The sequence below is a fragment of the Cottoperca gobio genome, chromosome 3 (genome assembly GCF_900634415.1).
Source record: "Cottoperca gobio chromosome 3, fCotGob3.1, whole genome shotgun sequence".
Taxonomy (NCBI): domain Eukaryota; kingdom Metazoa; phylum Chordata; class Actinopteri; order Perciformes; family Bovichtidae; genus Cottoperca; species Cottoperca gobio.
This window is the reverse complement of record NC_041357.1, coordinates 17,661,095-17,686,551: the sequence shown is the minus strand read 5'-3', so window position 1 is coordinate 17,686,551 and position 25,457 is coordinate 17,661,095. Positions and strand designations below refer to the sequence as shown.

Here is a 25,457-nt window from a genome sequence, read left to right as displayed (position 1 = left end):
CAAATCTTTAAGATAAGTCTATTGTTTTCATCAGGTGATGAACTATTCATGTATGGATTTCCTTTTCCTCATGCTTTCTTACCACTATGTCAAAGTAATTCTGTGAAATACAAATTAGGGGGACGCTGAAGACTTTTTTCTGATGCAGAATTTAAAAAAATGTGATAAAAATAGCGGCTACAATCTGACCTTTGAGAAGAAAGAGCCTTTTGAGAGGCCTTAAAAGGTTGCATGTGTTTGACAGCGCCAGCCACTGAGCTGAAATGACTTTTCCCTTCGTCCAGTGAGGCATCCATGCTAACCTCCCTGTCCCGCTGAGTGGAAAAGCTGTATTGGCCACAACAGCACAGCAGTGTGCTGTCTACACATAGCCCGGGAATCAACAGGCTTCTGCAAGCCTTTGTCCATCTCTGTTTTACAGAGTATATTTAACAGAGCCTTCAAATAGTCTTAACTCAACACAGGGTGCAACAGTACAGTATCTCTTAAACTGCTGCGGCAACATCTCAGCATATCCAGAGAGGAATGTGCATATCCTTGATGCCTTTGATTTAAAGTAAGATGAGACACGCACTGTATGTGTGTGAGAGAGAAGAGAAGAGAGGAGTACAGAGAGTCAGATTGACTGTGATATGATCAAAACGTTGTAAATGAACCATGGCAACAACGCCGTAAACCTAATGCTGAACTAGAGTGATTTCAAATAAGAGATTTGGTGGTCAAGCCGGAGAAGATTTATCTTGATGCCTCCTCCACCAGCGAGGGGGCTGCTGGATTGCTTCGAGCTTATTACACTCTTACAAAGCAGATTGGAAACTCTCAGCATGAGCACTTGTTAATGCTAAACTCAAAAGCTATGAATTTTCGAGCAGCAGTGTAGATGAGCATCAGAGAGTTCATTGCACTCAAAGAAGATACTAAAATATTCAAATGACTCTACACTCGGGGAAATTAAGTAAATGTACAGCACAGCCATACCCGGATGACTGGGACTGGACTAAAATGTGATTACTTAAGGCGATATTTCAGTTAAAGTGTTTACATTTGTATGGAACACAGATCACAACTTAATCAAACTTAAGTAAGTAACTGTGGCTGCAGTTTCTGCTTGTGTCATATCTGCATTGCTCTATCATGATTTCTTATTCTGACACTTGGGACTTTACATACTGACAACATAAACAAATAGGCCCAGACAGATTATTGAGGCTGGTATCTCAATAAGATATCTTAAGATGATCAAGTCAGAATTTAGAGACAACAAACATACAAAGGTTCAAATAAACAGAATGACATTAAAGAGTTAGATGAGAGGATTGATACTACTCTAATGTGTGTGTAATTATGAAAATAAAGCCAACAGTCTGACTACCAGCATCTGTAAAGCTCGCTAATTAACACTTTGTTTAATCAGTACAAAAACCAAAGTGTGAAAACGGTACGTTGTGGTTTTACAGGGGGTTTAAGTGCTGGACTGGACTGGATTTCTTGGCCAGGCTCAGTGACTTCCTGAACCTTTTGTCACAGTGACAGAGGAGACTCCAGGTGGATTTTGTTATCTTTGAACAAAGGGCTAGCTGTTTCCCCGTTTCCACGTTTAATGCGAGGGCAGATTGAACGGACAGAAATAACAGTGGAAATGATCTTGTCAGTTAATTCTCTGCAACAAAGCAAAACAGTATATTTCCCAAATTGCATCACTAAATGAAAAAAGGAAGAGACTTACTGGCTGCCTGAATGCGAGCCTTGCGGCTCACCACCAGCCCAAAAGAATTCTCGGCCACACACTCGAAGTCGCCCTCGTTAGATGAGCCATCAGATTTGGTCTTCTGGAAGTGAGCGATCAGGAGTGAGCCATTGATGAAGGTGGTGTGATGCTGATCCTGAGTTAAAAGCAGGCCGTTGTGCCTCCACTGTGTTGTGATTGGGGGGATGCCATCCACTTGGCAGTGGAGCATGAGAGGCTGTTCCTGTACAGCAATGATGTCACTGGGCTCCAGGGTGAAGGAGAGCTCCGCTTCGCACATCACACCTGGAAAGACACACACACGCACACAAAAGATAACCATAGAGTTGAGCGTCAGGATTCATTCTTGGCCTTGTAGACAGTAGTTTAACAAAACAATCTCAACTCAATGTCTTTCTCATCTCATTGTTTTCCTAAGTTTGCCCAATTGTGATGGTGAAACTCCATTAAAGCTCCAGAAAAAGCTAACAAATTGACAATGAGTTAAGATTTAGGGGTTAACATGCCGAGGATGAACCGCAACACTGAAGATGTATTTCCTCTTTATTCATTCCTTTTCCACACTTCCGAATCACGACAAAGGGTCATGAGGGAATGCAACAGTTGTGGCCTAAATAATCATCTTCATATATCAACCCTCACACGGCCTTCTGCTCATGAATAAAAAGCCTTGACTAAGCTACCTGTAGTCACAGTCACAAGGGAATTCATAGGATGCAATGCAACACATGAGCATTCTTGCTGTTCGGAGTTGTATCTCCATGATTGTTTGCACTTTTTGTACGTCGCTTTGGACAAAAGCGTCAGCTTAAATGAACTGTAATGCAATGTAATGTGTACTCTTGTACTATAAACACACACACGCACAGCCTTGTATGTTTTTCTGTGTATCAGTTAACCAGTGGCAGCACATTTGTCTCAGTGATAGCTGTTTATTTTTCAACACTCAACACAAAATGATGTGTGACTTGAACTAAAACGTTTTGTGGTGATGCTTTCCACTTTATAATGAAATCAGATTTTTTGTATTTGCGGTTTCTGAGGGTAAAGAGGGGAGAACAATAAATAAAGGATGTAAACAGCCTGACCTGACTTGGTACTATAAAAGAGGAGCTTAGCGGGCTCTCTTGGTATCATGTTTCAGCTGCTGATGGACTAAGCACTACCAGTCTCTGCCCCAGGCCCAGGAATCTGGTGAGAGGGGGGCTAGGGGAGGGCAGTGCAGGGGGGGGGGGGGGGGGGGGGGGCAAAGCACAAGGGTCAAAACAGAAAACCTCCGGCTTCATCCCTCAAATTCCAGCTGAGAAATACTTCCCCTTAGGTGCAGACAAGGAATTCATTGACACACTCCTCCATGAAGATCACATATGAAGTATAATGCAAAGAAACATTTCCTCTTCCTCTCTTCTTACTTGGTATCCTTTTTTTTTTATGTGACCCCCCCCCCCCCCCTTTTTTTTTTCACTCAACAAGCACGGAAAGTAAATGGCCATGGGACCAGAGAGACATCAGTGCTACCACTTGTGAAAAACAAGGGGGTGATGGTGGAGAAATATTTAACCCTTAGCTGGCAGGCGGTGATCCCCCTGCCTACGCTCCTTAAAATGATCCTGGCCACAGAGATCTATCTCCTTTGGTCCAACAAAGATCACATGTTTTAGCACGGGAAAGCAGCCAGTGGAGAAGAACATAGCATACAAAGGAGCCTGCAGCCACACATCCAGTCAGTCACACTTCATGTTTTTTCATGTTTTGATCAAAACATGGATAATTCTCAAATAAAGTAAGTATTATATACTGAACCAAATGCTTCTGATCAAATGTGAGGATGTAAAACCCATGAACATCAGATCAGATTGATTGAAATTATGAAATATTAGAGGCTTTCAGCTTCCAAAGCTGTCAAATTACCAGGCGCTGTCCTTGACTAAAGACATTTTAAGTCAAATAACACTCATACAATTTGACGACTAATCAATTAGTGAATTTAATCGACGGATCTGTAAAACTGAGTTTCTCCACAAAGAATCATGCAAAAGCACCACTTTAAATCTTGTTTTTACCAGAGATGCACTCATAAATTTCTTAGCTTAAAGAAATCAACAAAATAAATCTTAGTGGACTAAGACCAAAACGACCGATTAGTCGACTAAGAGGGGGTAGCCCCACAAATGACATCATTCAATGCTATCAGCGTTCAATGTGTTACAATAGCCTTGAATTTGAGTTGATTAAACAGCTTTATTGATGTTGCTTATCCTTCCTCATTACTTAAATTAATCAGTGTCTTCCATTAGCTAGAACAATGTAATGAATAAAGCATGTTGCTAGAGTGACTGGCTAATGCAATTCTGAGCTCTGGGTGGGTAGAAGGGTTGCAAACAACAGTGTGAGAAAGGTAAGAGAAAATAACACTGAATCATCTGACAGACTCAATGAAACAAAAATAGATAATAGGACAAAAGAAACTGGAACCGGATTTTGCACTTTGTGAGGTTTAGCTTAAAGTCATCTGTGAAAGCTGAGCATCCACAGGGAGTGCAGAAAGGAGAGCACAGCTGTGGAAACTGGTGGCAAGCACACCGCCTATCCACAGAAACACATGTTCACAGACATGAATCTATAGAGGCGTGGATTTTCATGGTTAGATAAAGAGACGGACACACACGCACACGCACACACACATACACACACACACACACACACACACACACACACACATCACACACACACATCCTAATGCAGAGGAAAGAGACACTAGCATGTCGGATTACCGGGTGAGACCAGAGACAAGTGCTGGCTAAGTGTGGCTCATGCACTGGCTTACTAGTGACAGATAAGTATGACTGGCTGGCACAAAGGTTTACTGCTGCAACAGTAAAGTTGGATCACACACCAGCTACTGACAGACAGATGTAGTTAGCAGATACGAGCACCACTGCTAAAGCTAAGTGAGCTTAGGACACACCACAGGCTTCTTACAGGCAGCAAGACAACTGGTTGGCATCATATCACATGCTACCCCTAAGGAAATACTGTTTTGGAATTGATTAGATATATTATTAGTATTGTATAAATGCTATACATACCACAAAAGAGCAGCATTGATACTTGCATTCCCTTGTATAGACTTCTGCTTGATACATTATTAATCAATACCCTTCTTTTCTAGCTAACTCATGAGCATGTAGTTTCAAATATTCTGGTATTCACTTGTTATAATAACAGCAGCCCAGTGACGATTACACATAAATGACAGTAATATAGGTGACAGTAATAAAGTGCAACACACGAATGCGGAGAAATAGTCCATGTGTTGGTATGATAGTAGATGTAAGGCAGCTGTTGCACAATTCACCTCCTCAATGTACTGCACGCTCTTCTTTCATAGTCTCTTTCTTTATCAGTAATCAAATACATTATGGTAGCTTTGAATTAAATTAGTCAATTGACACTTAAGTTGGCGGGAATGTAAAACAGTTCTAAAGTTAAATGAAAGTCCTGAGAACTTCTTCTCTTACATGCTTTAATTTAATATTGATAGGGTAACTCAAGTCAGTCCATTCATTCAAAGCAAACACTTGCCTTTTGATGAATTAAATTGTCCTATCATGAGATCTTTTATTTAATTAATTTAGCCTCAGAGTTTGAGCTCTTCAGGCCAAGAGAGATCTAATGTAGATATTCTTCTTATTGCTTCTTATCAAGTCTGCTTAAAATCTCCTAAAAAAGTGCCTTTATCTAACTGAATATAATCTCTGAGGCAAACTCAAAAAGAGCTTCATTTTCTTTAATGTGATGGGTAGATTGGTACTACATCCATCACAGAGCTGTGTTTCTGAAGTTGTTGTTCCCAGTCCTCGGACTGAACATGTTATGGACCACTGTGTACTAGCCTTTATGATTTCAGTCGGGGCCTTTGTGGGTCCCTGTGTGGTATGCTTTGCAAATACTCAATACTCTCTCCTGCCTTTGAATTAAGGGGCCTCACACAGAGAGAGAAACTGTCTATCATGGTGAACAAAGGGGCAAAAAAGAAAATTTGAAAAGGACGAGAGGGACAGTCTTGACATTTAATCTGTACAAATATTCTTCCCAGCAGGCAATAACCACAGCCTTTTAATCTATCCTCAGAGCAATAACCACTGTCATTTCACCCAGCCACGGGGTGGTGTGCTGTAAGGACTCACCAGTCAAAACTCCATCTACTTCAGAAGTCCCCACATTTAAACACCATGCACTTATGAAAGAGTGTCACTTCTTAAAGTTAGCTTGAAGAGTGAAGTGGTAGGGCATTTAGATCACTTATAGGAGATGGAGGCAACGGTAAATTGCTATACAAAAACCTAAAAGTACTTATTATCTGGTTTGATTAAGTTCCATTTAATTATTTAAGCCCTAATCCCGCCTCAGTGCTGAATTTGTAATATTGAGACCATGTGATTAACAATAACATTGGGAAAGTGGCTCTGGCTCTGCAGCCCTGCTATCATGGTGACACCTGATACAAAGACTACAGAGGAGAACTACAGTAGAAAAGTAAGCATTGTCTGCACAATTCACTGCTATTGTACTGCAAATATGTGACTTTCTCACTGCACCAAGTGGACACCTTTCAGTAGAACATTCTTTACATTCTTCTCATAGTGCTCCCATCAAAAATAAATATGAAAACAATCTATAAACTCTGATGGCTACATTGCACGTGGCTACCGTGTAATTATTATGGTACTCCTAAACACATTAGATTTGAACATATTGCGCACACGCAGTGATGGCGAAACAACAACAATAGCCTGTGGGAACATTTCAAGTTCTGCAGAATGCACACGAAATGTAACTTTAAATGTACTATCAGCGTGTAACTCAGTAACCTGCAGGTACAAATTCCACAGTGCACACGGCTCCAGCACCAGTCTTCACAATGGCATTTACAGCCGAAATACTAACGGACACCGGAGAGGGGCCAAGTTCAGGGTTACTGGTCAGCAGCGCACTTATCGCTGCTTGCAGCATGCACCAGGCTCCGGAGAGCAGCACACTAACAGCGGTTAACCTCCACAAAGCTACCACACCCTGCAGCACGAGACTCTCTACTCCGGTAATAAGATAATGCAACTTACCAATTAAAGCATTTAGGAGTATTCCCAAAAAGCACGGAACAAGGCGGCGGCGCCTTGTGGATGCCATTTAAAGACTTCTAGAAAATATTCCAGCACTTGCAGAAGACAACGTGAGGTGGATAGACGGGAGGTAAAAAAAACACACACATAGATATCCAGCTTCAACTACTACATGTTCCGACCTACAGTGCTACAGTTTGGTGACTCGCTGGGGTCGAACACGCTTTCGCCATTTTAGCCATCTATCAGGAATCTGTCAGCATCCCGCTCACTCTCTCTCTCTCTCTCTCTCTCTCTCTCTCTCTCTCTCTCTCTCTCTCTCTCTCTCTTTCTCTCTCTCTCCTCCTCACTCACTCAGTCTGCTGTATCCCACAGGCAACCTCTCTCTCTCTCTCTCTCTCTCTCTCTCCTCCTCACTCACTCACTCACTCTGCTGTATCCCACAGGCAACCTCTCTCTCTCTCTCTCTCACATATTGCATTTCACACACACACACACACACACACACACACACACACACACACACACACACACACACACACACACACACACACACACACACACACACACACACACACACACTCTCGGAACAAAAGAGCCGACTGCTGACTGCTTCGCAACCAACGCATGAGAATTCTACAAAAAGCGGCATTATTTCTGGATGCCAAATAAGCAAATAGCCTACTACTCTACTAGTACTTCTTATATAGGCTCGGAATAACAACTAATAGGCTAATAATAATACTACTCTTAATCATACTAATTCATATGATGTGATATGCATAATGAGCAACAAAACTATGGTGTAGTCTAATAATAGGCTACTGATAATATGTCTAACAATACTCTGGATAGATTAAGACTATGGCCCCAAAAAAATATTTCTTCTGTCATTGGTGGCACATATATAGACAAAATAAATGATGAAACGAATGACAAAACAACCATAAACCATCGTGTCCACACTGAACACATGGCAGCTCAAAAGCAGGCTCAATTTCAACAAAAAAAACATTATGAAATTCTGTGACGTGAATGTGTTTTATTGTTATGGTTCGACACATATGAAGCTGATATGATAAATAAACAAGGAGGACCTCGAGCACTCAACACAACAAAGCAGCGGTTGTTTTAGCTGTACTCGATCTCCTCCTAGTGGACCAAACATGTATTTTGAATCTCAACAACAACAAAAAAAAAAATATTTGGCTATTGCACAGGCCAATGTCCAGTCCCATATATGAGGTAAACAAACATCCTAATTGGCTCCTCTTTTCTACTGCACCTGTATGGTATTATACAAGACAGAACAGAAAGATAGATAGAAAACTGGTGCTTGACTGACAACACACCTTGACACTTACACTTACTAAATATAAACGATAGGTCTACTACTATGTGTTTCCTTCTCTATAATTTGGCTAATTTATTGGATATCGTGTTAAGGGCTGCTAACAATGATTGTTAAAACATCAATTTTCTAAATTAAAAAGAAGGAGAGGTGCTTTAATTTAAAGCCACAGGTTAAGTGTGAATGAACATGTTGTGATAATTAAACAAGGTAAACCACTCAATTACAACAAAGCTTTGCTTGTTCAGCAGTACTCGAGCTCCCCCTAGTGGACCACATATGTACTCCAGGTCTAAAAAAAACAAACAAACAAAAGAAAAAAGAAATCAACCATATCACCTATTTTGCAGGATTATCAAGTCTAATATGTAAAATGATTCAGATTTACTAGCATTGATTTAAGGGTACATTTGGCTACATTACCTCAGTGTGGTGCCCATTTATTTGTTCATCGTGGGCTTTTTAAGTATGACTTATGTTGTTGTTTTTCCTCCAATTCAGTGGTTGCAATAATTATAATTACATTTTAATCGAGTAATTAAACAATTCAATCATTATTAGGTGAAAAAATCTATTTCATTTTCTAATGTACGGCAAATGAAATAGAGTCCAATTTAGTCTTCCAATACACTTTGATCCCAATTTGTTTCATCACTGGTTGACAACAGAAATTGGTGCTGTGTCTTGATTTCCCCAGGATTAAATATCAGCCTTATTTAATTCAAGTGAGTTAATCATTGCTGATTATATTGGGTTTTCCTGTCAATTAAGTTTGACATGTTTTTAAATGTCCCATTTGAGTTTAAACATCAACTGAACACAATTTGACCAATTTGTCCCAGATATGTCAAAACATGAAGCAGAAAGTGTGCAGTAAAATGTGTAGTAGGTGGTGCTTTGTAGGCACCCATGTAGGCTCTACGTAATCACGTCAATGGAACACATGTGACACTTGTTTACTTCCGGGTTAAAAGTGCCAGGTAACAGTTCGTTGTCGCTGGTAATGGAGCGTTATTTACAGATTGGTAATCGTCATCTGTTTTCCTTGTGTGCATTTTAAGTATTCTGCTGGCATCTTTGCAGAAGCAGTCTGTGCTGTGATTGGCCAGCAGCCTTCTCGTTGCCATTATGAGTGACATCTTTAGCAATCCAAAGAAGAAGAAAACTTGAGCAAAGTCATGTGCTTTCTTACACTGTGTGTGGATGAAGCATTACCTTGTAAAATTGTATTTATTAGCTAATTTGCTAATTCCACTCAATTAGCCCGTGAATCGTTTATGCTAATCGCTAGCATACACGGCCAACAGCGATTGGTGTTGATATCGACTTTATGAAAAGTTAGATTTTTTTGAACGAATGTTTCACAACAGCCAGCTAGCCAAACCCTACCTATATTATCCTTATTGTTTTCTTTCCGCTTCAGCTGCAGGACAACCGTGACTAAAACTGTCAAAGGTTTGGTGTCCAAAGTGGGCCGATGACACATACGCGAGAGAGATGCGTCGTCGATGCTCAAGCCGCCCACAGAGCGACCGGCCCAGCGGGGTTTCTCCCGGTGCTCCCGATGGCCAGTCCGACTACGGATTTTCATCATCATTGTCATTTTAGGGTAGTTTTTTTAAATTAAATTTAAGCTATGTAGATCCCGTCTCTGGGTGACCCTTTTAAAATGTGAATTACTAGGAATATATAAGAGAGTATTTTGAAGGCATTCTGCACAAAGATATCTGTTAAGATCATGGATGTATAGATGACATCACCACACCAAGGGTAACAGTTAATAATGCTCGGTGAGGGAAACATTTGTCATATTGTAATAACGTTTTTATTATTATTTTATGTATGCCATTGTTGTGGTATCCTGTACTTTCACCCACCACAGTTAGCTTCACAAGGTTTTTTTTCTGTTTTAGGAAATAGTTTATTGCAACCCCGGAGATGGTCAGTGGAGTAGAAGGTACTTTATGGAGCTGAGCAGCTGCTTGACTTTGCTAGCTCCGTTTTTGAGTCATACTATGTCTTCCACCTGGAGTATCAGGAGTCAGCATCCTACTTTTACTTTACTACTTTATATAGTACTTTATACCATAATCCAATACGAAGGAAAACAAAAATATTAATGACTGTTTGACTCCAGATGGAGAACCATATGGTTATTTGCTGTACTGTGTGTGTTAATTTCAAAATGTAAGTGTCATTTATTCTGTTAAAAAATAGTTTGAGGATCAATATAGATGTGGGTGGGGTCACCACCTTACTCCAATGGCTCACTGAATTTGAATGGACTTCCAATTAGATGAGAATTTTCTCATTTGTTAATCTTTTTTTTTCTTCTCCTATCTTGCATACTCTGGCTTGGCTATGGCCTTTAGGTATAATGTAAATTATTTTTTATATATGGCTTCTTCAAACAGAATGCAGAAGAAATTTTGATAATTTACTGGTTGTTGCAAGGCTGAACTGATTACATTTTGTGGGTCAAAGGTCAAGAGCACTGTGACCTCACGTCCGTCCCATTCTTCTGTATGCAATATTTCATGAATGTCTTGAAGGAAATTCTTCACATTTGGGACAAACGTCCACTTGGACACAAGGATGAACTGATTAGAATTCGGTGGATGGTCAAGGTCACTGTGACCTCACAAAACCCGTTTTTGGCTATAACTCAAGATTTCAGTGAGTTACTGCAAAAATACAAACACATGTCTATCAGTGTATTTGTTCAATCTGCTGAGTGGGGCATTTCAAACAAGAAAAGCCAGCCGCCAATGTGTTTTGTGAGTTGAGTTGGACTCTGCAAACTCAAAGCTGTTCTGAGAGAGCAAATATGGTGATGGTGATAATGGTGATTAAAGAACAATATATATTCTAGTTTCTGGTTGTCGTGTAACAGACATGCAATATATATATAATAAAATTAACAATAAACCAGTAATCTAACAAAAATAATGCTGCTATGATTGCAAAGTTCATTATACATTCTGAAGCTGTAGTTTCATTGTTGGTGTGGTTGTATTGGACTGTCACATACTCTTAAGACCTATGCACCCACCACCATTACAATGTGGGAGAGACAAAACGATTACAAGAGATTTAACTCTCTGCACCACTTTTTCACAAGTCCCCATTAATAAAGGGTAACTATTGTCTTAAATATTAGTTGCTAAATCATATTTGCTTTTTTTATCTCACTAATAAGAGCAACTTTTCGGTTGCCAGGTTGTAAAAAACCTCACTGGTGAGTCATTAATAGTCATTATTAAATACTCATTAATTTCACACTTTCTAATATGTCATGTCTGCAGATATAACTACAAATATGTCATAATAAAGGTTAATAAACTATTCATTTTGCAGTTATATATGATAATAAAGTTCTGATGAAATGGTCATAAGTGTGTCATTCTATAAGCCATAAGATGCAACTTATTGGACTGTGGTAGCATTTTATTTTTATGAAAACGATGATATAATTGTTTACATTCCTGTCACATATTAGGTGATATAGGCTACTATATTCAGTACGTGCAATATTAGAAATGGCCACAAGATGTCCTCCTCCTATAGAAGACTTAGGCTACTGTCAACCCCTCGTGCTTGAGTTTTCATTTTTATTTAAAGATCACACTGATAACCTGCTCCTGCTTTTTTTTTTACCACATTACCATGACTCACGAACATTTATTTCTATACATGATAAATTAAACATCCTCCTTTTCCACTTTCCTCTGTTTCTCTTTTGCTCACACACACACACACACACACACACACACACACATACACGCACACACAAAACTATTTTGCCGACGGAAAAAGCCCGTGCCACTCCCCTTTATGTGTGCCTGATCTTCTCGGGTAGCGCCAGGGAGCCCAGCAGGGTACAGTTTCAGTAAGGATCGGTCATAATGTAAATATGATCCATTTCCCATCCATTAATCTGAATTGGATTTATTGATTTCAGTGTGTGTTCAGCCCATGCTTGCATGGTGGAGTCTTCATCAACGCGACCGGATCACAGCGGCAACCCCCCCCCCCCCCCCTGCCTTTCTCCACTTTCCTGAGAAGGTGAAGCCTTTAGAATAATACCGCCGGCCGCTATGAGACGAATAACGGGCAAGGCGAAGGATGAAACTTTGATCGAGCTGCAGAGCACGACGGATTCACAGACTGGAGGTAATTAAAGAAGGATGCACTAATTAACCTTTAAGTGGGAGTCACGAGGAGCTTTATAGCTTGTGCCAAATGTGTAATATTAGTCATAGAGGCTTTCTTCTACTGCTTGTAGTCGCTAATCTGGCAAAGCAGACTACAGTATGGTGTAGTAGACTACACCATACTGTAGTCTGCGTCATAATAGTCCTTATCTCAAATAACTGATACTTTTATTCAAATAAACCTTTATAGAATGTAGCCTCATGTCAAGATTAGATCCTCTAAAACCATTATAGAAAACTATAAAAATAAATAAATAAAGAGGCCTACAGTAAGGTCAATGTAAACACAAAGTGTAGATCCTTACATCAAAATGTGTTCTATAGTCATTTTAGTGCATATAGCAAAGCATGCCAGTTCACAATCTGAGTGGCACTCTGTTACATATCATTTGGAGACTTGGCATCTGTGTTTTGCCCACAGCCTAATTATACTACTTTTTAAAGTATGCTATTTAGTTCTATACTTGGTACCAGATTGGCAGCTAAATCCCAGTGAATGAAACCGACAATTAAAAAAAATAAAACTTTTCTGCTCACAGGAAATGTTATTCTAGCTGATGTGTGAGACATTTTACAACAAGTTAGCATCAATCCCATGACAAGCCAGGAGGAAAATAGATCAACACAGACATGCTGGTGTGTTTTTATGTATTATTGTTATTTGTGCTTGAAACTAGGAGGCCTTTTTTAAAGATTTGTGGGATCTGGGTAAATTATAGTCACACCTATCAGACTTCATCACCGTGTGTTTTTCATTATAAATTGAGTTAACAAAATCATACAATGATGGTGACGCATGTGAGTAAACAATTAAAATTTTCAATCAATTTCAAGCTTGGTATGTGTGTCTATCTATATCTTATTGGATATAGTGGAGATGCTTCATTGACTCTTCGCTAAACAGGAAACTACTTTCCGTCTGTAATGTGCGTGGTCCACCAGGAGGTTAACAGTCTTGACAGTTTACCCGGTTGGTTTGCTTTCAACCATTATTGTGACGCAATTAGCCATTATTTATTATATGTTTTAATGTACTGCGATCTCTGAGGCCACCAAATGGGTTAAGATTAATCGTTGCCGTTGCAATCAAGCTCCATAAGTCACAGTAGTAGTCCTGCAATATGTCTCCCATAGATCCCACAACTTAACTGTTTGTGAGGATGACATTGCTGTTGTGGCACAGTTAGCTCTTACATTTGCTAAAAGACAATTCAGTCTGTGTTAGTGCATCTCCAGAACAGGGATAGAAGTGGTTGTGTTCTCCCTAATATTTGACATGTCACACATCCACACTGTTGCACTGAAAAACTTGAGTTGTGCTTCATGGAGGGCACCCTTTGTTGTAGCAGATTTGATCTGCAAAGCTGAAGTCGTGAGAAGAGGCAGAATATATAGTTTTTAGGGACTAAAATTCCTTGTTTGAACCTTGTCGTGTCCTATCTTCAACATTTTAACCACCATATTCAAATGTGCAGTATCATATTCAAACTACAGAAGTTGGAGCACCAACGTCTGTAGAAGTCCAGTAATTGTGCCATGGCAGATCAGGAGACATTATTGTTTCCAACAGAAACTTGCAAGGTCAGGAATCCATAACATGAAAAGCAAAGCATGCATTGCAAGTACTCTTAAGACACAGGAAGGGCATAACAGTGTATTGACTGACCATATCTTTTGACCCCTGTCTGTCCTCGTCCCCTGTCTGTCCTCGTGCATCAGAAAAGGGTGGTGCTCTTGTGATAAGAGCAGTGGGCTACTGGGTTTTTAGAGGCTCAGAGAATGACTTTGCATTTATTCCTGAAATTAAATGTTTTTCTGTAGAATCACTGTTCCTAATGGACGGTCAATTCTGGAAAAATGCTAAATGCCCATTTTAAGCATCATTATGATAAATAAGTAATATCATAAGTGCATCTTAGAACTCTATAAGCATTAATAAAATAGGATGTAGTGTTAGAATTGATCTGAAGATATTGATTCTAAAAGAGAAAGTTATTAGGTGATGTCAAGATCATTTAACATTTTCATTATCAGCTTTGAGAGGTACTGAAAAGTCACTAAAATGACAACTTGAAATATTCTTCTTTACTGTTGATAACCTCATTTTGAAATACAATTGAGTAAATTAGTTTTTTTTTTTTTATTATTCAGTATTTTAACATTATAAAATGTGTCAGCTTGACTGTTAAAATCTGTAGCTACGTTATGTTATAATAACACACAACCTGTAGCTCACAGCAGCTGTAGATCGCTATCATAACCCTGCATATGTATACAGTACCTAACAGCTGGATAAAAACAGTAGCACTTACTGCATCACTGAAAGATCTTTCCCCAGCATTCACGCTGAATCAACGTGTGTTGGGTGAACATAATCAAACTCCAACAAGACCTTTTCCATTTCTAAATCCCACACTCTTGTGTTAATCAGCGAGTATTTAACAAAGACTTGTGTCTGTTCATAGTGTGGACTGTGGGTTAATAGACTGCTCTTGTTCTGCAAAGGCTTTGTTCAGGCTCTTATCGGGATAGACCCTCAGCCACATGTGAGAGAAAGAAGAGGAAGGGGTCTGTCCTCACCTTGGTATATACAGTATGTGTGTTTGGAGTGTATCCATCACAGCTGCCCACACACTGATTTATAGACAGCCACGACTGATGATGACTGACTGCTGAATGAACACCAGATGCACTGGGGCATCGTTTACAATTACACTGCAGGTACTTGGTGTCATCCTGATTCAGTTAATCTTTTTTACTCAACTCAAAGCTTATCTGTAGCAGGGTTGCCACTTTTTTTGCCGTCTATCAGAAACGGTCAGCTAAAAATTCTTATCATATGACTCTAAGTGCTCTAAATATTAACTACTCACATACTAAGGGATTTGAGTCCATTTAAGGTGATGCGGCTCTGCTCTCTGCAGACATGGCAGATGAAGTCATCTTCCAGACAGAGGTGAAACAGAGCCACAGGGTTGCTATGGAAACAGGCCTTGTAATTGCATTACCCCCTTTGATGGAGGCAAGATACCAAATAAAACAAGCAACCGGGGTTTCCTCTCAACAAACTACAGGACACCTACGGTAGTATTGTTTTGGCAAAGAAATGTTGGGATCACTATGGTCTTTTTAAGCTTTTATTAGATTGAAATACAAAGTTGTGGTCTAAGTTTAGAGCATCTCTTCCACGTAAACATTAAACCGTTATTGAGTGAAAACAAACGCTCTTGTCAGTCGCCATGTTTCATGTGAGCTGTTTGCCAAACAGCTGTGCCTGTGGGAACTATATTCGTCATATAGTTATACAGTATCTTTAAATAAAAGTTGCTTAATATGATTATAAGGCAACTGACAGTACAGAAACAAGCATATTTCCTTACCCTGTCACCGTCTCACACGAATCATATCAAACCAAACAACTAGGCCAAAGGCTGCATATCATGCAAGCAAGAGAGCAACAATCTGTGTCCTAATCTGTGCTGATAAGTACTAACTCCTTGGCAACACTTGTTCTCAAATATGCCTTCCTCAACAGACTATCATAGATATCAAACATAGTATTTTATGTTATATTTTGTCTTGTGAAGAAAATACATTATCCCTGTACCCTGAACACAACCTCTTGTATAAGAGTCTATTGTGTACTTGCACTTGTCACGCTTTCTGTGGATAGTCAGGAAATCCCCCCTTTTGACAACAATATCCTGATTATACGAAAGGAAATTTGTATTTCTCATTAGGATTCAAGCCTGATGGCGATGCACAACACAAAAACACAGCTCGCTCTTCAAACACACTACTTACTAAAAGGAAAGGTGGATATTTGTGTTACTTTATCAATGTTTTTCTCTTCTTACTATTCATGATTCATGAGGTTTGTACTGTATTTGCCATTAGTTGGTATTGTTTGGTATTATTTTACCCTACAAAGTTTGTGATAGGAAAATGCAGGTAATACTGATTATAATACTGATTGTAATACTGAGTGTAATACTGAGTGTAAAGCACAGCAGGAGACAGGAGACAAGGCAGGGTTAACAAAGAAGTGTTAAGCCCAGCAGGGGACAGGAGGTGAACTGCACTTTCTAAAGAACAGGCTCTCTGGCCTGGTAAATTAGCACGTCTGAGATCTGATCATGTGAATATGTATATATATTAGAGCTGAGACAGTTGCTTCTGAGAGCAGCACAGCAGACCTTACAAACCTGTATTTGTGTGAGTTTTATTGATCATCCTTTGTATGAAATATTACTCGGCTTCTTCTTATAAGAATATTGATCAAGACTTTTATTTGATTTGAATCCTGACTTTGTGGCGCTATTAAGAATATTTAATAACAGTTTGACAAATTAATTTCACTTCAAAGTCCATTATAGCTGTTCTGAACCTGTCAATCATATCACATGATCCTCATCGTCATTTCTTTCAAGCCAACATGGACAAGAAGTCCACTGGGCAAACTCCATTAGCTTATGGAGATAAGCCCCTCGAATTGGAGTAGTTTTTGAATTTTCCCTTTTGTAAATAGTTAGCTGACTTGACAGGAAATGTGGAGAGAGAGATAGAGAGGATGTCTTGTCAAAAAAGACCTAGGCCCTGTTTGAGCTCAGGATGTTGTGGTTTAACTGTATCATGGTACCCACGACGCCTGCTACACCATCAGGACTCATTTCTCTCACATTGTGTTTTAGTATGAAGTGTTATATTCCAGTCTAATGCTTTACTATTTCCCATGTTACTGTCTGAGATTGTATAGTGAATTACTTTCCATTACATTTAGACCGGAGGACTAACCTTTAGCGCATCAATCTTTCATATACATCTGCACACAATCCATCTGGCACTAATACAACTACTGCTGAGGGGGAAGTTCTAGGGCAATCTGTGACATGGTTGTATCATTGCCCTTGAGAAAAGGTTTATGTCTCAGAGCTGTGGTTACTTAGTTTTGATTGTTGAAGCTCAAAGCAAAACAATGATCTAAAGTGTATCTGTTTAAGAAGAATAAACTGGGCGGTCGAGCTGAGTACCCGTCTCGTGGGAGAACCACACAAGAGCTGTTAATGGTGCTTTTTTTTCAGACACTACACAGCCAGCTTGAGTCATAGTAAAAAAAAATTTTAGTTTGTTATTGAATCAAATGTGCCCATTGGATCATTTTCAGGTTATCATCACTGCTTGTTTACAGATGGAAGTCCTGGTCTGAGAGCCAAAGGAGATAAAACGTTCTGCTGAGCTTGTATGTTGTTTATTTTCTCTGCAGTGCTTAGAGAAAGTAATATATACTGTTTTCATATTGTGTGAGTCTTTGATAGATTCTGCAATCATTCAGAGTGTCTTATAAGCATGTATATTTACCTCTCCTGACCTACAGTTTAACACTAACCTGTGTCTATCTGTCTGTCCTTTAAAGATGGTCCTGCAGTGTTGACCGCATTCAGGATTAACCTGCACTCAGGTACGGGCAGATCAGAGGCTTTGTGTGACGCCTGTCTGTCCGTCCTCTCATCATCACCCTGTGCTATTTTCTTTTCATCCACTCACTCTATTATCTTGCCGAACTCTCCTCAATAATGGACCATGTTTCTGTTTCTGTTCTGTTAATTCTGCCTCCTGGTTAGTCTGCTAATCCGACCCGGATATCTGTGTGTCTGTCTGCTCTTTCAGCCCCCATCTCAGCTTCTGATTGTATCTGCAAAGAGTAGCTCCTAAAAGCTAAGTGTGCTATGTCCTGTGTTCATGGCTGGAGTATCAAATCTGCACCGATGCATGCATTCATTTATACTACAGAGAGGCATGTGCACACGGAATTCAGGTCAATCGGGGCTGGCCGATTTTATGCTGTGAGGAAGTATTCCTGTCTGGTTATTTTGTATCCATAAACAGTTCCTCAATTGACTTCCCAGAAAAACTATATTACATTATATGTCAATATCAAAATATATAGTTACACATACCATTATTTTATCCATATCTCTCACTCTTAGTGTCGGTCATACTTGTGCACAGCTTGAAGAAGTATTGATTTCTTGTATACAGTAAAAGAAACAATAAACAATAAAATACTCCATTACAAGTAAAAGTCCAGTATTACTTAAGTAGACGTACAAAGTTATTAACAGAAAAATGTACTGAAAGTATCAAAAGTAAAAGTACTCATTAGACAGAATGGCCCCTGTCAGAGTGCTGTATTTGTATTGTTTGATTTGTATTACTGATGCATTAAGATGTAGTTTAATCTATAACATTGTGTTTTTTAAGCGGGTCATATTTTACAATTTTGATCTTCAGATTAAATAGTAAGTATATCTGTCATATTAAAACTACTGAGATTTAGTGGAGTAGAACTATGAAGTAGGAAATAATGGAAGTACTCAAGTTAAGTAAAAGCACCTTATAAATGATACGTAAGTACAGTACTTGGGTAAACTACAAAGTTGTCTTCCGCGACTGCTGGTGTACATGTGCGTTTAGCCTTTCAACTCTCAGAACTAGATGACAAGTTTATGATAGATCTTGATTTAGAAAAATATGCATTATATATTGTGCTTGTGTGTGTGGGTGGCTGAGACATCGTCTCACTTCCTCTCCCCAGACACACACTAGACCCTGGATGTCGGTTGAGATTGAGAGAAGCAGGTTTCATTTCGTAACATTTGTTTTGATGACTCACTTTGGGATTTGCTAAAGAGGCCGCTCTCCTGTCAGTTACACACGCTGGCATTTAATATTAATCTGTGGACAAGTAAATGCATCTCATCCGGGGGCTATGCACGAAATTAGAGGCGGCTTTTTCGTTCGGAGGCAATCATCATCGTCAGGAAAGGAAACTTTATCAGGTTGTAGTGGATTAGGTGTTGGCATGATTCGGCTGGAAAATAGTGGATTTACTTCTGTGCATGATCAGCACATACCTCTGGGAATTTGTATCGGTATGAGTGCCCTCTTATTCTGATATACTGAAGCCCACTGATTGCTTTAAGGCCTGAGAGTGAAGCTTGACCTGTAGGGATTCAAAATCAGCATATCTCAGACCGTTCTTTCTTAACCTTGTCTCTTGTGAGTCCCCCATCTTTACAGAAGTGTCACATTCATATGGTTTTATGAAATCATGTACAACTTCTCTTTATCCCATAGTAGGCTAAGACATCAGATCAAACAAAGAGAAAGAGGTACATATGATCTCACTCCCGCTACTCATAGAACCAGGGCTTTTAAATTAGCTTATTGATTTCAGTCTCTGTCATATCAGGGAGCAATGCTCTGCAGCAGCTGACCATTTTGTGCACTAAATTCTTAATAGTTAAAAGCATTTCTTTTGATTTAGAGCCTCTGCAGCACATGTGTCAAACTCAAGGGCCCGCGGGCCAAATCCGCCCCCTCGCTAATTTTGATCATGTCCGCTTTTCAATTAAGGTTCTCAATCAATGTTGGCCCGTATCTTTGTAGCGAAAGGAGAATTGATGAATTTCTATCACATAAAACATGTCAAGTGTCTGGTGGCTGGAAATAGGCCAATGTACTGTATGTGGCTAAATAGCATGCCAACATTGATGCTTCATATTTAGGTCTGTGAAATAGTCTGCATGTGAGTTTTGCTTGACTGCAAATCGTATTTGCAATATTTAGGGTTTTATGTGCAGACCAAAGCATGCCAGAAGACTAGGCTGTATGTAAACTACATGATCAAAGACCTTTATTATTATTAATAAATGTCCCACACAACCGTTGATTTTTCATATTCAGGCCTGTGTTGGGAGTTAGCTGTATGTTAGCCTACTTGTAAAATCTATTTGGAATCATAAAGTATTAATTTGACTAAATGATGGAGCACATTTTTCAGTTTTTAGGACTTTTTTATGAACCAAATTGTATGCGAGAAGGCTTTATGGGTAATGCAACAATATAATGAAAGATTTCTTCGTCTTTTTATTTTTTAAATAACTAAAAGTATGTCAATAAACTATATACAGTATGTCCGTCCCTTGATGTGATCCTTATTTTCCAGTGTGGCAGTGAAATTGAGTTTGACACATATGGCATTCTGCTGGTGGACATGTTCACAGGAGAATATCTCAGCTACTGTAAATATACAGCAGTGGAAGGGTAATTGGGTGGGTGTAGTGGGTGGAAAGTGTGTTACATTTAGTTAATTTGCACACTCAAAAGCCACAGTTCCCAAGGTAATTGTGCATGAATGGTGGTTGTGGTGATGGCTAAGTGATCTAGTGGTACGGCTTCCAAATACAACACCAGAAGGTTGTGAGTTCAATACCAAGGCTGCCGCCATTGTGCCCCTGAGCAACGTACGTAACCCTGAGTTGCTCCAGGGGGACTGTTCCTGTAGTTAGTTCACTGTAAATCGCTCTGGATAAGAGTGTCTGCTAAATAACATGTAATGTAATGGATAAATAACTGTGATTTAAATATACAATAGCTATTTAAAAAGTTTTTGCCCATGTGTGCCAGTCACTGTGCTGAAGTTTGCTGTTGCTGCTCAGTTCTACAAAAGTCAGGCTGCTCTGTAATGATCCCTTTCCCTATTTATTTGTCTCTCCGTGGAAATAGATATAACACACTGCAGGCCCTTTGCTTCTGTTTGCTTAAGCCAGCCTCTGATAACTGGTTGTGCACAGTTGGAGTGAGACCAAAAAAGTGAGACAAAAAAGGAAAAGCTGATAAAATTAAAGAAACATTCAGCTGCACAGTCAACAACGCCTCCCACAAGCTCTCTGGAATCTAACTGGGTCTTTGCCCTTTGTACACCTCAGGGATTCCTATGGTCTTTACATATTGCTATACCTTCAGAGTGAGTCTGCAGCCCTGTCATTGAGCTTCCACATGGAGACACCACAGCCCTTCTCTCATTGGCTTACACTGCTGCCTGTCTCCATCAGTGTATCTAATCAGAGGTGACAGCTGAAGGAAGCTGGAGATCTTTGTGTCCTTTGTGTGCTGAATGTGTTTCATCACGAGGGGGTAATACTTCTGTTACGGTAGCAACGCCAACCCCGGGCCCCTCCCCCTCACTGATGTCTTCATGCGCGTTCCAGCCTCCCCCACAGGAAGTGCCGCGTTCCCACCATCCAGGAATAATAGGGGAGCAGGCAGCGAGCAGAGCAATGCTACATGAGCACATTCCCTCTGCCAGAGTGGAGGGAGAGAGGGGCACTGCAGGAATGTTGTGTGTCATTGTATTAGAGATGAAGAGGGGTGTGTGTGTGTGTGTGTGTGTGTGTGTGTGTGTGTGTGTGTGTGTGTGTGTGTGTGTGTGTGTGTGCCACTACCTTTGTGTTTCTCATCTCTATCTCTCTCTTTCCTATAAATGCTTGTCAATATACTGTAGCAAGAGTCTGTATGTGCTGATTTTGCCAGGAGACTGTAGGATTTTCATTGTTCCCTCGTTAAATGAAGTTAGTCTGAGATGCATGCGTGGCCGGCTCATTACTCTTAAAGGGATAGTTTGGTTTTTGAGTGAACCTTATTATTATCCTATACACCACGTATCCTGCATGGATACAATCAGAGCTTAACCTAGCTTAGCTAAATTACTGGGAAGTCAGTGGGATAAGTAGAGAAGAATACCCACTCCATTGCTAAAGGGTTTAATACTGTAATGTCTACTTGGTAGGCTAGCATGAAAAACATTTCTAAGATTAGAAGTACATAACATTTAGAATGAATGTGTGTGTGTGTGTGTGTGTGTGTGTGTGTGTGTGTGTGTGTGTGTGTGTGTGTGTGTGTGTGTGTGTGTGTGTATACAGTGCATCCGGAAAGTATTCATACCCCTTCACTTTTTCCACATTTTGTTATGTTACAGCCTTATTTCAAAATGGATTGAATTCATTGTTTTCTCTCAACATTCTACACACAATACCACATAATGACAAAGGAAAAGGTTTTTAGATTCTTTTGCAAACGTATAAAAAATAAATTAAATAAAATATCACATGTACATAAGTATTCACACCCTTTACTGTGACACTTCAAATGAAGCTCAGGAGCATCCAATCTCCAATATATATATATATATATATATATATATATACATGTGATTGTTGTATTTTCTATTTTTGTTATACATACAGTATTGCAAAAAGCATTGTTTCTATTTTATATAATATATACAAAATAAACGTATATATATATATATTTCTTTTCTTTGCAGATGAAAATGGTGGGAATAATGTCAGTTCATTATCTGAAGGAGTCACACTGCCTGGACATGCAGAGGTAAGTTGCTATGTATATGTGGGTGTTTCAACACACTAACAAAGTGTTAAGGAAGAAGTTTTATATTTTGGGAAACACATTACAAACATGATAGATATTGTTTTTGTATTCTGTACAAAAAACAACCTGGAAAAACGTCCTGTTGCTCCGCTGATTGTCTTCACATCAATAACAAGATTTCAACCTGTTTCCTGTCTTTGTGCGGACAATAATTAGTTGCTGGTTGTAGTTTCATATTTAATGTACCAACATAAGAGTGGATATAAAATTCCCAAAATGTTTTATATTCCTCTTTTTGGTTATATTGTAATTTTTTCAGCAATACTTATGGAGGTTTTGTTATATTTACAGAGCTTGTGCCATTTTCTTTGTAACCACAATATTGTTTACGTCAGTGTTTGTGTTTATGACTAACCTTTTGTCGACTCACTGCTCTAATCGCTGAGTCACAAGACCTCCGTGTCTCACAAAGCTCCTCTCATTTCTCAAAGCAGCGAGACAGAAATAAACTGTCGTTGCTCAAATAGGAGCCTGTAGTCAGTCTGTTGGGCTTTTAGTGATACAGTGAGGCCAACAAGCAGATGGTTTATCCATCTTAATTCATAACACTGGTTATATTGAGTTTCTATGATGTATGACTTGAGGATTCACTGCATGAATGGATCAGTGCTAATCTATCAAACACTTCTGTTTTTACAATCTTCTCATTAGGGTCAGAACATGATTAAATAACAATATAACGAGCAGCGTTCACGCCCCTGTTACAAGGTCTGTTAGTGGATGTGAAGGGCCTGATAAATAAACTGGGTGGGGTTCAGAAAACTCCTAACATCCTGGATACTCCATACCGTGGTTAACCCTTTATGGTGTAGCTCTTTAAGTGTATGCAGACAGATATCACCCCTAAAAATTCAGATTCAGTTGTTCTCAGCCTCATTTTCTGGGCTGCAAACACGTCATGAATCCAACTGGAAAATAGTTTTTCTTTTTCAAATATCATGTTAAAGTGAAGCATGATTTGATATGAATAACTAAACCAACATTTTTAAGATTACATTTCATTCATATTTCGAATTTGGCCTTGTACTTCATTACATTTCTGTCCTCAAAATAATTCAGATTAAGCTTATACTCTTTCTACAAACACGTTATATTTTCTTTTACCTGTCCCTATAAAATGTATGGCATTGTAAAGCCGTACAACAATTTGACATAGTTAGAATTGGGTCATTCGACTTTGTGACGAGTCTTAGTCGAGTTTTAAAGTTGTATCTTAATTTCCAGGTTGGTTAAAGGTTATGAGATACATATTGATGTGTTAAGCAATACAAAAAACCACAAACTGTATATTGTAGACTCTAATTACAGTACATTACATACTGTAGATCACTTGATCTTACACTCATTTTCACAATTTGGTAATTTCCAGCAAGAGTGCTGTTTCCGAATGACCAGTAATGTTATTAGTTTCAATAAAACACATTTCCATATTCATGGGAAAAAAAGCTTTGAGCGTCAAATAATTAGTAGTTTAGTAGTTAAGACAATGCCTAAAATACAAAAGTTGATTTGGAGCATGTAGCGCATGTTTCTAATGTTAATCTTTTCTCCTAAGGAAATAACAATCTCTTGAAATACTTATCAATACTATCCCGTGCACAGTGAACGTCTACTCCCTGCAGTCAGTGGCCTACAGTAAACTAAATAACATGAATACTTCCTCGACACAATGTGCTTCTCTATATGTATACTACTATATACTGTACATCTACTAGTGTTACATTCTGAGCCTTTCTGTCTTCAAGATTATGACAGTTTCTTTTCTTGCTCTGTTGTTCAAGTATTGCATTATTATTATTATTATTATTATTATTATTATTATTATTATTATTATTATTGTCTGTTTGCTATCATGTCTCTGTGAAAAAGTTAAAAGTGTTTGTTTGTTTCTCCTTTAGACGGAAAAGCTACAACCAAACAAAGACACCGTGTTCTTCAGGGATGGAGTTCGGAGGATAGACTTTGTGTTGTCTTACGTAGATGACAAAGATGGAGAAAAGAAACAAGTGAGTGTAACGGTAAAGCGGCAAGTTGACTACTCAGCATTTTTTCAGTGCGGCCAATGACTAACTGTGGTACTGTTGACGTTACACAATTTATATCCAGAGCAGGAATACGTGGTGCTACAAAGAGGAAGTGAAATTCAGAATATATATTTTCCAAAGACACACAACATTTGTGGCCTTCATTGTTAGGATCAAGTAGCTATGGAATAGCTTTAACATCCGACTTGCTATAAGAAACCTTTTTACCTCACTTTGAAGTCATCTGTAGCATTGCTTTTAATGATTTTGCTGTCAAGTTATTTATTTATTTCATATGTTTACCCTGATAAGGCAGTTTAATGTTTGTGTTTGCCATATTTTATCTAATTTATTCCTAAAGTTTGATTGAAAGTATATGTACATGTTTTGTGTGTCATTTCCAAAGCACCGCAATGCATGAAAAGTGGTTTAGTTTTGTGATTATCATTGTATGATCATGTGGCCAGTCGCCACAACATTTGTTTTCCAGGGTACCTTTTTACCACTGTTTTGGAAAATGTGTCTAAAACATAAATGTACTCCCCACTTCCCCCACAGTATTTAGCCATGTCAGTAAGTAATGGTTTGCCTCCCCTTGCGTCCTTTGATAGGGATATTTACTCTGTCCTAAATCCATTAGAAAGTTATAACAGCATCTTTATAAAAGCAGTTTTTTGTAAGAAGCCACACCCATCATCACACTCA

At 39.0% G+C, this 25,457-nt stretch overlaps 2 protein-coding genes across 3 annotated transcripts in view; one reads left to right on the top strand and one right to left on the bottom strand.

Annotated features, from left to right (window-relative positions):
- igdcc3 (immunoglobulin superfamily, DCC subclass, member 3) overlaps positions 1–7,190 on the bottom strand; it is a 54,335-nt gene extending 47,145 nt beyond the window's left edge. Inside the window, exons 1-2 of the mRNA XM_029455694.1 lie at positions 6,871–7,190; positions 1,727–2,032 (exon numbers count right to left, since the gene is read on the bottom strand). Coding sequence (XP_029311554.1) covers positions 1,727–2,032; positions 6,871–6,937 — 373 coding nt within the window. The 5' untranslated portion in view covers positions 6,938–7,190. The remainder of the gene's footprint in view (positions 1–1,726; positions 2,033–6,870) is intronic.
- Positions 7,191–12,067: 4,877 nt separating this feature from the next.
- Positions 12,068–25,457, top strand: part of ano5b (anoctamin 5b) — a 24,324-nt gene continuing 10,934 nt past the window's right edge. Inside the window, exons 1-4 of one of the 2 annotated variants that reach the window (XM_029455671.1) lie at positions 12,068–12,394; positions 17,849–17,893; positions 22,604–22,668; positions 24,627–24,734. In XM_029455671.1, the coding sequence (XP_029311531.1) occupies positions 12,319–12,394; positions 17,849–17,893; positions 22,604–22,668; positions 24,627–24,734 (294 nt within the window). In that variant the 5' untranslated portion in view covers positions 12,068–12,318. The remainder of the gene's footprint in view (positions 12,395–17,848; positions 17,894–22,603; positions 22,669–24,626; positions 24,735–25,457) is intronic. The other variant, XM_029455681.1, reaches the window with a different exon arrangement.